Below are 12461 nucleotides of genomic sequence, written 5' to 3'. Positions count from 1 at the left end.
TTAGTGTAAAAATGAAAAAGAGGTAAATTACTTGAAAATTTATAGATTTTGCACATGAATTAAGTTCACGTTATGAAACTGTGGTAAAAATCGTTCAGAACATCATCTGACACATCGTTCAGTCTAAAGAATATTTCTGCGTCTTTTCTTCTATTGGGTTTGGCATTCGGAAGTGTCAAAGTAGTCGGAAAAAGGTGCGCTTTTTCTCAAAAACCGTGCAAATATTTATAATTTGTGTCTCAAAATGCAATGCTGCGTGAGGGGATGTGAAAACACAAGTTCAATGCCCTCTCTTGGCTTCTACCCCGTGTCCAGGGGCGATCAGAATGTCCAACAGCGAGCCTGGACGGAGTTCTGCTCGAAGAACATCGACAAGGAAGTGCTGGAAAAGGCATCTTCGTTCATGCCCTGTGAGCAGGGGGTGAAGATCTGTTCTGCCCACTTCAGGGAGAATTGCTTCAGGGGCAGGAATCCAGAAGGAGAGCCTATCCTCAAGAAGAGCGGTGATAGAAGAGCGTTAGAGGAAATTTCCAGGTCTTTTCTTAACTCTCTTGATGTGTTCTCTTTCAGCTTTTCCCACCATTCCGGCAATGCGTGAGGATCAGGTGGCGTCTGAGCAGTATTTCGTGGTTCAGGAGGTTCCGGGAGTGAATCCCGGTGAGGTGGAATACCAAATGCGGCCAATTGAGGAGGCGGATTTGCAAGAAGAATTCTGCCTCGTGGATGAAGATGAGAATTGTATTCTGTCAGACGATATGAACCAAGAGGCTGAGATACCAACAATGATCCTCGCAGAGAACGACCAGGGCGAGGAAGTGCTGTTAGAGATGCTTCCCGATGATTTGTACCTTCTCCAAGACATTCCTACCCTCGTGCCATTCGATAGACAATCCGTGGAAGCTCAGGAGCGAGAGAATGCGCAGGCAAATGATCCTGAAATGCCTGAGACTTGTGAACATGAAGCGGAATACAGGGCGATACTGAAGAATAACCAGAAGATGGAGTCCAAGCTGAAGAAACTGTTGGAGGAGAACGGAAAGCTGAGCAGTTCTTTGCGCCGAATGCGCTCGCAGATCAACAAAGTGCCGCGGAACTTCAGCCACTTCTTCACTGCCAGCCAGATGGACAGGATTCGTGGCGTGACGCGCGAGTGGACAAAAAGAGACTTCTTCAGGGCGAACAAGTTAGCCGATTTCGGTCCGCAGGCTTATGAGTATCTGCAGCACGCGTACAAATTCCCTCTGCCCAGCCTGAGCGAGCTTCAGCAAATTCGTCTGGCAAATTGTCCAGGCAGCGACACAAAGAGTGACAGAGCTTGAAGATTCGTGTAAGAAAAAATGTTTTTAAGCTAATAAATCAGCAATTTATTCATACATTCATAAATATTCACAGACACTATAAAGAGTCTTGGCAGAATTCCCGAGAATGCTGACTTCCGGAGAGGTGAGAGACAGATTCAGTCGGCAGAACTGCTGAATTTGGTGGATAACCAACTTCAACCGCAGTCTAGAGCCATTAAACAAACTGAAGAAACGCTGGAAATTCTTCAGTGTTTTGGGTCGCAAAGGCCGCGAAATTGTGAAGAAAATCTCTTGAAGATCAATAAATTCGTTTATGCTCAAATTGCACTGCGTGAAGTCAGCAGAAATCACCCACGAGTGACGTCACTCTTTGTTTATGTTTGCAAATTGCACAATATTTTGCTGTGTGAAGGAGAAAAGCGCTGTGATTTGGCCAAATAAGAATGAGCACATTTCCTGGACCACTCAGTGAGTTTCCTGGCGTGTCAGTGGATCGCTTTGACGGCGAAAATCGCGCGTCTTCGGTGTTCTTCCTGTCGCACTGCCATACGGATCACATGTACGGCCTGGAGGACTTGCAGGGACTGCCGGGGCCGCTGTTCGTCAGTGAGATCTCTACTGTGATCTTGCGCAGGAAGTTCAGCCACTTAACAGACGTGCGGACGCTGGAGATTGGCGTGGAGACGGCAATTGACATCCGCGGAGAGACTGTGCACGTTACGACAATTCCAGCTGGTCACTGTCCAGGATCTGTGATGTTCCTGTTCGAGTCGCCCGGCTGCAGAGTCCTCTACACGGGAGACTTCCGGCTGCGTGAGAAGGATGTGCGAAATGTCAAGGTGTTCCAGAGAATCCGTAGCAATTTGGACTGTGTTTACGTGGATTCGACATTCCTGGACAAGGGATTCGCCGAGTTTCCCTCTCGCATGGACAGCACAAATGCCATTGTGGCGAGGATCCAGCAGTGGACTGGCACTTCGCCGAATCACATCGTGTGGATCAATACGCCGGCTCGCTACGGATCGGAGTTCCTGTTCAGGGAAATTCACCGCAGAACCAAAAAATCCCTCCACATCGATCTGGACAATCTGTCCAGTTACTGCCACATTCCCGACATGGACGGTGTGTTCGTGCTGGACGGACAGCAGAGTCAGGTGCACGCGTGCTGGAAGCCCGGATGCTCAGCTGTGCGGCATCAGGGAAAAGAAGTGTGCGAAATTCGTCCGTCGGCGCTGTTCTGGCGCAACTGGAAGACGACGAGTTGCCTCACGAAGTCTCAATCCAGAATATTCCGCGTGTGTTACTCCAGCCACTCGAGTCTCGCGGAGTTGAAGGATTTCATTGGTTTCCTAAAACCGCGCAAAGTGGAGCTGAACGTCGTCCCGAAATCTGCTGAATCTCGCGCAGAAATGTTCAGTGTCCTGAGAGAGATTCTCGCTGGAAGTGATGCCGAAGAGACGCCCAAGAGTGCAGCGGAAACGACAGAGGAGATTTCCTTCAGGAACATCAAGTTGAGTGGGAGTTCGTGGGAGGAAAAACTATCAGAGGAATTTGACAATGAAATAATGTGCCTTCCAAAGAGGAAGAAGCTTTAATGATTGAATTTTTATTATCGTCTCTAGAATAAAACCGAATTTAGGGAATTTATAGGATAAATAAAGTGATAATATCTCTTGCATATATTACTCCTCATCTTTTTTGAATACACAAAAATAGGAGAATTCTACGGAAAACAAGCCAATTGTTGAGAAATCCTGGGAGTGCTGTAAATTAGGGCAGAAATTCCTACTCCAGTGTGAAGAAAAAAACAAGCGTTTGATGGCCACTTTTCACGCAATTTGCGGAACAACGACGGAGCCTTTTAGTTAAATTAAAAGATTACCATCAAACATTTCACCACTGTTATATTTGATTTCACCTTTTGTTGCTACAGTAACAGTTTCTGCAATATTACACTAATTATGTAAATATCTCTGTAATTTTTTTTCTCCGTTAAATTTCCATTAAGCAATTATCACTATCTTCGCATGGGGGATTTTTTTTGTGCTTGTTTGCCAGACGGAAAACAAGGCAGATTTTCTAAAATGTTATTAATTTTCTTTGTCGAAATGAAGCGATTTAGGAAGAGATTTTCTTTAAAATTTCGCAAACACTAAAAGCATTCGTCAATTGCAGACTCTTTGATTCTCAATCTAATGTGGAAGAACTGATTCTGCATTTATTCATGGCTAAATTAATATCCTAAATCGCGCTCTCTCTCACAATTGTATTTCATATAATGTTTAGCTAACTGCTAACTAAAATATCCTCTGAGTAAAATTCCTTCTAACTCTTCCTATTTTGTGCATCTACCAAAAAATGGACGACAATGCGGAAGTATACGATTTCATCTCTCTTTTCACCTCACTTTATGCTCTATGTTGCGCTTCTAAATATGTTTTCACGACTCTAACAGACTCAAAAAATTGCATTATATGTGTTAAGAAGGGTTGAAAGATTTCTTTGATATTCTTAATTTGTTTTGGTAATTACTTCTAAATAACTTGAAGCCTCAATTTTAACTAGATTTCTTTTTTGATAATTATCCACCTTTTTTTTTGTTAGAGAACCTTCTATCAAGGAGGAGATAATATGACTGACATCCTGAAATCTGAGAATCACTTTCTAAAACATGTTTAATCATCAGTTTTAGCACTTTTTAGGCTTCCTCTAAGTTTCTTCACTAGAATATTTAATAAATTGTGAGGTAAAGTGTGGTTAGAAAACCAGTTGTTTGCCAAAAACGGTGTTTTTGTGTAAATTCTCTTGTAATTTTTGTTCTGAACAAACCAAAAACTATTATTAACCATTTTAGGGCTACATTTTTAAAAGAATATCTAAAATAGCTGTTTTTAAATGCAAATTTTTGGTTTTTTGAGGTTAGTGACTTTCTAAATCTGCCTTAAATTTATCACATAAACCTAGAAGAATACTAAAAACTAATCTTTTTTTAAAGCAAATTAATCCAAAGAAACTAAAAATTCTGCGCCAACACAGCTGTACATCACTTCAGATCGTAATATCTCCCCCTTGCCATTGATAAAGTTCTAGAATCCTTCCCTTTCAACCATCTTCATGTATATAAATATACTTTGGAATGTATAATGTTGTTGCAACAATCTTTTTTTAGTCTCATATAATTTCTTACCTCTTTAATTCCATCACATTACAAAATCCCCTCCTCGTTCCCAAAAAAATTTGTGCATTCAAACAAATCGACATTCTCCTAATCATCCACATACACTCACACACTTCCTAGGCTCTTCCTATCCCTGTCTCAGTGCATCGCTGCCATATTCTGCTACATCAGTCGCGAGAGTCGCGCGATCCTAAACTTTATCAAAAATATAACTCTGCGAGGCCACCGCGTGATGCCTTTCCAGCGCCGCCGCGCGCCTCAGTTAGAGGCGCCGCTGGCCGGCTTCAGGATGGACATTATGGGATTGTTGTCCGCGTCACTGCCCGCCGGCTCCTGGTCCATGATGGGCGGCAGCACGTTCTGCTGGAACGCGCCCACGGCGTTGCCAGGCGGGAAGTAGTACGCCACCACGAAGATCTTACCCGTCCTGGACGTGGCCTTGCCCACGCCGAAGTATCGGCTGCTGCGCCACACCATCTGCGTGAAATGGCCTGCAAAGAGTGAGCGGAAAAGCATGCTTTCCTCAGCTGAATTTTCGCTTTTGTGCTTCAAAATGCTAAACTTTGAGCAGAATAGAGACCAGAGTTTACTGCAGTGCTTGAATTGATCGAAATTCACTAGAAAGCTACAAAAAATGTTCAAGTGTATTTCAGATTTAAATATTCATCCTCTTAGTAAAGCTCAGTTCAATCTTCTATTCCTTAGTTATTATGGTTATAATGCAAAGTTGGGAAGATAATTGAATAGAGTTATTTAGCTATAAAATATATTCAAAAACTTGCATTTTGTAGCTTATTTTATCTTTGAATTATTCTGTTTAATTTCATGAATTAATTTTGAATAATTTCCTACAAAGAACAAGAAAGATCAAAGATTGCAATGTGAGATGCTTATGAAAGAGTATCGTGGAAAGGCTCTTTCAAAGCGAGCACTTAAGATGCTGAAGAGCCCAAAATCAGCATTTTCCGTAAAATATCACTGACATTGTAGCGATTCCAACTTAATATTCAGCACTCAATGAAATTCCATTCCTTTTATTACATTCCCACCCACTCAGCTCTATTTTAGCCACAACTTCTCTTGGCTCTTGTCGCACAATACGAATTGTCTGCTAAGCTTCTGCCCAATTCGAGATCGTGCGATAGGACGGCAGCCAAGGAGCCTCTGTGGAATTCCCAATGCACGAGCGCACACACATAATCCACTAAACTGCCAAATTTAGTGCCGCTCTCGCCAATGACCCTCAATTGTTTGATGTTGGCTGCGCGATAAAACTCAGCCTTTATCATTGGACGAGTGGCCGCCAATTGAGCGGACACAAATTGCACTCACCAGCATTGACGTTGGTGTGCAGAAGGCGAGGCTCCTTGAAGTAGTTGTAGCGCCTGACCGTGCTGTACCAGTACGACGCCACCTCCTGACCCGTGAGATCCGTCACGAGGGCGCTGATGGGGCAGCAGAAGAGATTCTGCCCGAGATTCTTGTCCGAGCGATAGTAAAATTCATTCGTGCTCGCCAGATGATTTGCCCAATTCTGTGCCCATTCACAGAGCTGCAAAACAGAGTTGGAAAGAACAGAGATTTTCATAATCTTATTGTTACATGTGGACATTTAATTGTTTTCGCGTGATTTCATTCAATTTCTGAATTATATCTCTATCTCATCACTCTGAAGAAATCATTTTCGAATCCTTTTGTGCGACAATCATTTGATTTCAAGTCGAGATTGCGACTCTTCTCATCCAAATCTCCATTCTGATATGTTTATCTTCATCCGCGTGTACTCAACTCGATTGGGATTCGTGCCAGTGACAGAGACAAGGGTGGGAATTATCACACCCTTGAACTTGAACCACTGACCAGAAAAAGTTGCTCATCCGTGCGAAATTACCCATTTTTTTTGAGGCTCTGCAACTCACCTCAGTGGAAACCGTGAGCGCTGGCGCCGCGTGACGCGCGCGATACTCATTGTGCCAACACAGACAGTCGAGGATGAAGTCTTTGTCCTGAATCACCGTCATCTTCGGCGATTCATCTCCGTTCATGTCCCTGTGCTTTGAAGTCACCTTCGGGAGAGACAGAGAGAAATTGAGGGCGATTTATTGGCCTATTAAAGTGGTATTGAGCAATTAAGGCTCTCGATAGTTTGCTTTCCCGCTGCGCGAGTTCAACCTCATGATGGATCGAATAATTGCGTGTGTGTGATTTACACACTTGATACTTCCTCATTATGCGGATTTCATTCCCAACAACTGGACAGGTTTATCGCCTTCGTGATGTAAACAATTTGAATGGTTGAATTGTGACCTGGGAAACTTCCAGTGAAAATAATTTTCCACCATTTGCAGGGAGAAAAAAGAAGGAAAAATCATGGGATTTTTTCAAGATTTTTTTCAATATTTGAAAGCAGGCTGATAAGAAAGGATAAATTCGTTCTGTTCCTTTTCTGTTCAGCAAAGGACGGCAGAAAAACTGCAGTTTTAGGCGCTTAAGGACGTAATTTCAACTGGAATCTTATCACAAGACCCAAAAGAGTGACTAATGGTAGCGTCTCTCACCTTCGGAAGCTGCGGGCGGTTGTCCAGAAGAGGCTCAGTCGCGCCTTGCTCAGCGCACATCTCATTGGCATTGACATCATCCGGCGCTGAAGTGCCTGGGACACGTTTCCTGGTCAGGTCACAAGCAGCCACTCTCTTCCGCAGGTTCGCCATCACAATCGCCTCCTCCCTGTCGCGAGCAAGGGAGAGACAGGTCAGAAGCGTTGTACAACTCTCGCGCAAGTCTTAGGAATAAATTCCTCTTGAGTGATTCAAACTTAAGACTTATTAGCCAATTGTTTCAGATAAAAAATACTTCAGACTTTTCCTTAAGAAGAATTATTTTAAGGCTTAATTGGGTGAATGGCAAAAAAAAGACTCATAAAACAATTTAATGCTGATTCACAGAAAAATATCAACTCTGGATTTTAAAATATTGTTAATAAAAAATAAGTAAATAATTTTCAGGTTAATAAAGGAGAAAAATCACAGAAATCTTGCAATTTCTCCTGGAATTTCCTCCCTCTCTTAAGCAGTTCAAGGAGTTTTTCAGATTATGAGGGGAGCTTAGGCCAGTGAGTGAAGTGCAATTCGTATTATCTCCCCCTTGGTCACAGACGCGATGTCAAGAGGGAATTGCATCACTCGTCTGTCTCTCTACGCTCACCTCTTGCGTCCGGGCAGCAGGATGCGATTGCCAGGAATCGCGGAGATCGGCGTGACGCTGCACTCCGGAGTGGAGAATTGCAGTTTCTTCTGGGTCGGCCGCTTCGATTGCTTCGACGTCATGGAAGATTGGCTGTTTTGCTTGTTCAAAGGCACCATTTCAATCCCACCCCGATCAGCGGCGCTCGGACTCGAGTTTAAGGCCATTTCGCAGGCGAAGAAGTTTGTGGAAGCACACAAGAGCAGAGTCAGAGCGATGGGAGAACCATGGAGGACAGAGAGGACACTGTGGAGGAAGAACTCGAGGTGTTTTGAAAGGGGGAAAGGGAAAAGGAGGAAGAAGAGACGCACTGCACTCGAGAATCCTCTTCAATACTCCAGGAGACTTTTTTTTTCTTCCTCAGCAGCAACAACCGCGAGGTGTGACTCGTGTGGCCACTTTTGTCACTGCCACTCAATTGACCACTTTCGCCTCAGGAACATCTTTTCCGACCGACTCTGTGCGGAGAAAGACTGGAAGCGCTTCCAGTAACTCCGCTCACGCGCAGTGCTTTTCACCCTTTTCACCTCTCGCAAGGCAACAGTATCGCCGCGAAAATATCGAATCACGAGCTCAAGTTAAACTCAAGTTTGCTCTCCAGAAAGTCGAGATAATTTGCTGTTTCCATAATAAAAAGACATTGTCATTGTCAAACATGGTATTTTGATTCAATTTTTTGTCAAACAATCCTTCACTGTATTCCTGAAAAATTTCAATGCTTGAGCCCAGATAGGCTTGAAAGCAGATGATGAAGCAATTGACGTCGCCGTTGAAAAAATTAGAAAAATTCTCACCCTTTTACCCTCAAAACCACTGAGATTTTCTTCTTCCACATTTATTAACGCGTCTCGGGCTTTCCTCCTTATAACTTATGATCGTGGCCGCTCCTTCTTCTCCTTGTAGAGCGCCAGCAGTGACACGTTCGCCACTTTCACCACCTGAAAAGATGCGAAAGAAAGCCAATTAGCCGGCGAGTCGGCAAATTACAAAATCCACTCAATCGTCTACCTTGAAGCGGACGCCGGGAATGTCGCCCACAGCGTGACCTTTGCGTCCGAATCCGGCCACCAGGACCTCATCGTTCTCCTCAATGTAGTTCAAGCTGCCGTCGCGCGGCACGAACGCCGTGATCTTCTTGCCATTCTTGATCAACTGGACACGAACGCACTTCCGGATGGCAGAATTGGGCTGCTTAGCTTCGACACCGCTGCAAAAAGAGCAAGTCTTTATTCAACAATTCACCGCAAATTTACACTCCACGAAGGACTATTTAAGTGCATTTCACGCTCAAGAATGCAGAAAACCTGTGTCGATTGGTGCTTTTCAGTAACTCACAGTATATACTCCTGTGATCGGAATCTCAGAACAACCGAATCACAGGGATATACTGCGAGTCACCAGACTGCCTGCAGAGTTGCGCCTGGAAGGAATCAAGGAGTAGCGTTAGCTGTGGAAAACTTACACTTTCTCCAGGACAATTCCCTTGGCGTGAGACGCGCCGCCGAAGGGATTGGCCTTCCAGCGTGTGCCCAAGTGAGCCTTCTTGTAGTCCTTGTCCGCCCATCGCTGGTCACGACGGTGGTTCACATGTTTCCTAGCAGTCCGGAGACCTCGCGGCTTTCCTACAAAACACAAACACACACATGAACAATGAGGTTATGTGTCACACATCAACCCAAAACCACTGTCTGCCCACTTTTCTCCCCATTCCCCACACTTCTCCCCACCGTCGCGGTGGTCAAGACGGTCCCCGTGCATTTTGCTACGCGCCAAGACACCGAGAAAAATCAATAATCTTCCAATTTACATGCTGATTTGCCGATGAAATGTTACAGGCAGAAAAGTCATACAAAAGATACACTTTCAGGTAATTCCCACCGATATGCCTTCAAACAGAGAATTAGCATTAAACATCTCAGCAATTCCACACCATTTAACACATTTCCCATGAAGGATGGTTGAAATAAAAGTGGATTTTACTACAAAACACGCTGCTGCCATGATGGCACTCAATAGCCGGACAAACGATTCTCACTTTTCTCTACAATTTTCCCAACAAATCCACCAAAATTCCACCCTCACTTCACACAACAACTCTCAGGGAGACTATTACTCACAAATTTTCCACAGTTCAAAGGAATTTCCCACCAATTTTCACAGAAAAACTGAGCACTTACCCATTTTGTATGCACAAGCGCAAGCGACGGAAGTAAAAGAGAGATTTGTGACACGCACGTCAAATGAGTCCCAGAATTGAAATTTGCCACGAGAGGCGCTCGTGTCAGTGAGAAGTTTTGAAAAAAATGACGCCAAGCAACGACTGTGAAATTCATACGCTGAATTTTCTGCATTTTCAGTTGATTTTTCCCAATTCCGCGTAAAAGTCCGTATAGTTTCATCAATAAGCACAGCGTGTGAAGGTATTGATCGTGAAATTGAGTGGTGAAATATGAGCCGAGACGTTAAGATGAACTTGGGAGAGAGAATTGAGGTTAGCTTGTTTTTGTTTGTTTTCGGAAAATGAATGTTTTCATTCTTATTCTTATCTGTCTCCTGCAGGACTACCGGATGCTAGAGCCATTGGGCAAGGGAGGATTTGCTCAAGTGTACAAAGCCATGTGCCTGACGACAGGAGTCTTTGTGGCGATTAAGAAGGTGAGTTTATGACTGATGCATCTTCTGAGGCAGCGAAGCTAATAATCCTTTCCGGTTCTTCTGCAGATCGACAAGCGGATGATGCTGGAGCGGGGATTGGAGAAGCGCGTGAGGCAAGAGGTGATTATTCACTCACAGTTGAAGCATCCGTCCATCGTGGAGATGTTTGCCTTCTTCGAGGATGAGAACTACGTTTATCTAGTGCTGGAATTGGCGCGTCACGGCAACCTGCAGATCTTCCTCAACAATCTGGGGCGCACTATGTCCGAGACGGAGACTGCGGGCGTGATGAAGCAAGTGGTGGCTGGCCTACTGTATCTCCACTCCCTCCGGATCGTGCATCGCGATCTGTCGCTGTCGAATCTGCTGCTGATGGACGATCGGCGCGTGAAGATCGCCGATTTCGGGCTCGCCGTGCAGCTGGAGGCTCCGGATGAGCGTCACGTCACGCTCTGCGGCACACCCAACTACATGTCGCCCGAGGTGGCGTCCAGGACGTCTCACGGGCCGCCGGCGGACGTGTGGAGTGTGGGAATCATGATCTACACGCTGCTCGTGGGGCGTCCGCCCTTCGCCACGCCTGCCACCTCTATGACACTCAATCGTGTGGTCACGAGCCCGTGCCAGCTGCCCAGCTACCTCTCGCCAGACGCCGTGGATCTCCTGTCGCGGCTGCTGCAGAAGAACCCAAGCGAGCGGATCGCCCTGGAGGACATCCCGAGGCACGCATTCATGCTGGCCAACAGCCTGCTCCATGTTCAGTCCATGGACAGTGGCTTCGCCACCTCTTCCAGCAGCCAAAACCGCTCACGGCGCTGCTTCGAGGCCACCCAGAGTGCTCCGGATTTCCTCTCGGATCTAGCGGTGAAGCGGAGCCTCGATGTGCCACCGCTGAACACGCGGCGTCTGCAGGCGACGCGGCACAGCACGAAGAACTTGGTGTTCCACATCCTGCCAGGCGGAGACGTGACGGTGGAGTTCATCCGAATGCGCACGCTGGGCGAGTGTGTGACGCAAGTGTGTCGCATCTCGGGCGATGGGCGGCGCATTGTGGTGTACGAGCCGCCGGGAGGAGTGGCGCCCGTGCGCGAGGAGCCACCAGGTGTTCCGCCGCATGCCGAAGAATACAGCCACGATGACTTGCCGGAGGTTCACTGGAAGAAGTACAGATATGCTGCCCGCTTCGTCGATCTGGTGCGCCAGAAAACGCCCAAGGTGACGTTCTACAGTACGCAAGCCAAGTGTCAGCTCATGGAGTCGCTCGTGGACTGCGAGTTGACGTTCTACGATGGCGGCATGGTGACCAGGAGTGGTGAGGATGTGCGCGTGAAGGCGAGCAGTGGCAAGACGGAGGAGAAGTGGATGCTGGAGCACTGTGAAGAGTGCTTTCGCCACTGTCTGGAGCTCGAGAGGACGCTGCAGAGTGTGACCACGGGCGAGGGGTTTCCCGCGATCGTGGGCAGACGACCGACGAATACCAGGGATTCACCATCGGTGTCCAGGACGCCGAATCTCAGCAGTCTGTCGTCGTTCGCACTGAGCGGCGGATCGCAAAGGCATCCGCAGGCGCTGAGGGCGATTGAGAACTGGCAGAATTGTGCACCGAAAGAAGATTCGGGCATGTTTCACGGGAATTTGCAAGTCCGGAAGCAGCTGAGGCAGACAGAAAACACAGATCAGACGCCACTCTCCTCCAGACCAATGAGACTATTCAGATAAGAGCGCAGTTCTGCAATTTAGCAATAGTTAATCAATTTGATAATTTTCCTTCGCACATTAATTTCATTAAAATGTACATAAAGAGTTCACGATTAATTATAGCGCAAAACATCCTTTGTAAATTGGAAATATCCTGTGTTTTAGTATTTTTCTATGTTTTATAAAAATTAGAAATAATGCCAAATAAATTATATTTAGTAAATTGTGGCAATTTCAATTTTCAGTCTGAATAAATCGTAAAACAGAAGAGTCCAGAAATTAGAGCAAAATAATCATTTTTAAAGATTATTTAACAGATATTTAGGCTCTCTTACTTTTCAATTCTCTCAAAATAAGATAAATTGTGATTTTTCAATCTCCTCAAT

General features: G+C 45.6%; 5 protein-coding genes across 5 annotated transcripts; 3 read left to right on the top strand and 2 right to left on the bottom strand.

The window, feature by feature from the left end:
• The first annotated feature begins 11 nt into the window (after window positions 1–11).
• LOC132255955 (uncharacterized) lies at window positions 12–1505 on the top strand. Its single transcript, XM_059752129.1, has 5 exons — window positions 12–22; window positions 99–194; window positions 316–503; window positions 571–1327; window positions 1393–1505. The coding sequence occupies exons 1-4, from the start codon at window positions 12–14 to the stop codon at window positions 1317–1319; spliced, it is 1044 nt and encodes a 347-aa protein (XP_059608112.1). The 3' UTR covers window positions 1320–1327; window positions 1393–1505.
• Window positions 1506–1731: 226 nt separating this feature from the next.
• On the top strand, window positions 1732–3149 carry LOC132265932 (protein artemis-like). Its single transcript, XM_059766731.1, has one exon. It carries the CDS (start codon window positions 1745–1747, stop codon window positions 2894–2896), a length of 1152 nt encoding a protein of 383 aa, XP_059622714.1. The 5' UTR covers window positions 1732–1744; the 3' UTR covers window positions 2897–3149.
• A 46-nt stretch (window positions 3150–3195) lies between these two features.
• Window positions 3196–7996, bottom strand: LOC132265617 (uncharacterized). Its single transcript, XM_059766350.1, has 5 exons — window positions 7684–7996; window positions 7038–7206; window positions 6399–6545; window positions 5812–6031; window positions 3196–4970 (listed from the first exon to the last, which is right to left on the bottom strand). The coding sequence occupies exons 1-5, from the start codon at window positions 7887–7889 to the stop codon at window positions 4738–4740; spliced, it is 975 nt and encodes a 324-aa protein (XP_059622333.1). The 5' UTR covers window positions 7890–7996; the 3' UTR covers window positions 3196–4737.
• A 545-nt stretch (window positions 7997–8541) lies between these two features.
• Window positions 8542–9967, bottom strand: LOC132265525 (small ribosomal subunit protein uS12). Its single transcript, XM_059766224.1, has 4 exons — window positions 9900–9967; window positions 9185–9344; window positions 8731–8929; window positions 8542–8660 (listed from the first exon to the last, which is right to left on the bottom strand). The coding sequence occupies exons 1-4, from the start codon at window positions 9901–9903 to the stop codon at window positions 8592–8594; spliced, it is 432 nt and encodes a 143-aa protein (XP_059622207.1). The 5' UTR covers window positions 9904–9967; the 3' UTR covers window positions 8542–8591.
• A 130-nt stretch (window positions 9968–10097) lies between these two features.
• On the top strand, window positions 10098–12343 carry LOC132255954 (serine/threonine-protein kinase PLK4). The gene is made up of 3 exons (XM_059752128.1): window positions 10098–10213; window positions 10282–10377; window positions 10444–12343. Exons 1-3 carry the CDS (start codon window positions 10172–10174, stop codon window positions 12094–12096), a joined length of 1791 nt encoding a protein of 596 aa, XP_059608111.1. The 5' UTR covers window positions 10098–10171; the 3' UTR covers window positions 12097–12343.
• The last annotated feature ends 118 nt before the right edge of the window (window positions 12344–12461 follow it).

Source organism: Phlebotomus argentipes, unplaced genomic scaffold, assembly GCF_947086385.1.
Source record: "Phlebotomus argentipes unplaced genomic scaffold, Phlebotomus argentipes genome assembly contig_5, whole genome shotgun sequence".
Classification (NCBI taxonomy): domain Eukaryota; kingdom Metazoa; phylum Arthropoda; class Insecta; order Diptera; family Psychodidae; genus Phlebotomus; species Phlebotomus argentipes.
The sequence above is the reverse complement of the archived record's forward strand: the minus strand, read 5'-3'. Positions and strand labels throughout refer to the sequence as shown.

Bases quoted from the DNA above. Each gene is read 5' to 3' on its own strand.
- LOC132265525 (XM_059766224.1), bottom strand. The intron at 8,930-9,184 runs GTAAGTTTTCCA...CTCTTTTTGCAG, and splicing joins GGAATTGTCCTGGAGAAAGT to CGGTGTCGAAGCTAAGCAGC. The intron at 8,661-8,730 runs GTAGACGATTGA...GCATCTTTTCAG, and splicing joins TTCCCGGCGTCCGCTTCAAG to GTGGTGAAAGTGGCGAACGT.
- LOC132265617 (XM_059766350.1), bottom strand. From the start codon at position 7,889: ATGGCCTTAAACTCGAGTCCGAGCGCCGCTGATCGGGGTGGGATTGAA. The intron at 7,207-7,683 runs GTGAGCGTAGAG...TGCTCGCGACAG, and splicing joins CTGCTGCCCGGACGCAAGAG to GGAGGAGGCGATTGTGATGG. The intron at 6,546-7,037 runs GTGAGAGACGCT...TCTCTCCCGAAG, and splicing joins ACCGCCCGCAGCTTCCGAAG to GTGACTTCAAAGCACAGGGA.
- LOC132265932 (XM_059766731.1), top strand. From the start codon at position 1,745: ATGAGCACATTTCCTGGACCACTCAGTGAGTTTCCTGGCGTGTCAGTG.
- LOC132255955 (XM_059752129.1), top strand. The intron at 195-315 runs GTGCGCTTTTTC...CCCCGTGTCCAG, and splicing joins GTCAAAGTAGTCGGAAAAAG to GGGCGATCAGAATGTCCAAC. The intron at 504-570 runs GTGATAGAAGAG...GTTCTCTTTCAG, and splicing joins GCCTATCCTCAAGAAGAGCG to CTTTTCCCACCATTCCGGCA.
- LOC132255954 (XM_059752128.1), top strand. From the start codon at position 10,172: ATGAGCCGAGACGTTAAGATGAACTTGGGAGAGAGAATTGAG. The intron at 10,214-10,281 runs GTTAGCTTGTTT...TGTCTCCTGCAG, and splicing joins ACTTGGGAGAGAGAATTGAG to GACTACCGGATGCTAGAGCC. The intron at 10,378-10,443 runs GTGAGTTTATGA...GTTCTTCTGCAG, and splicing joins TCTTTGTGGCGATTAAGAAG to ATCGACAAGCGGATGATGCT.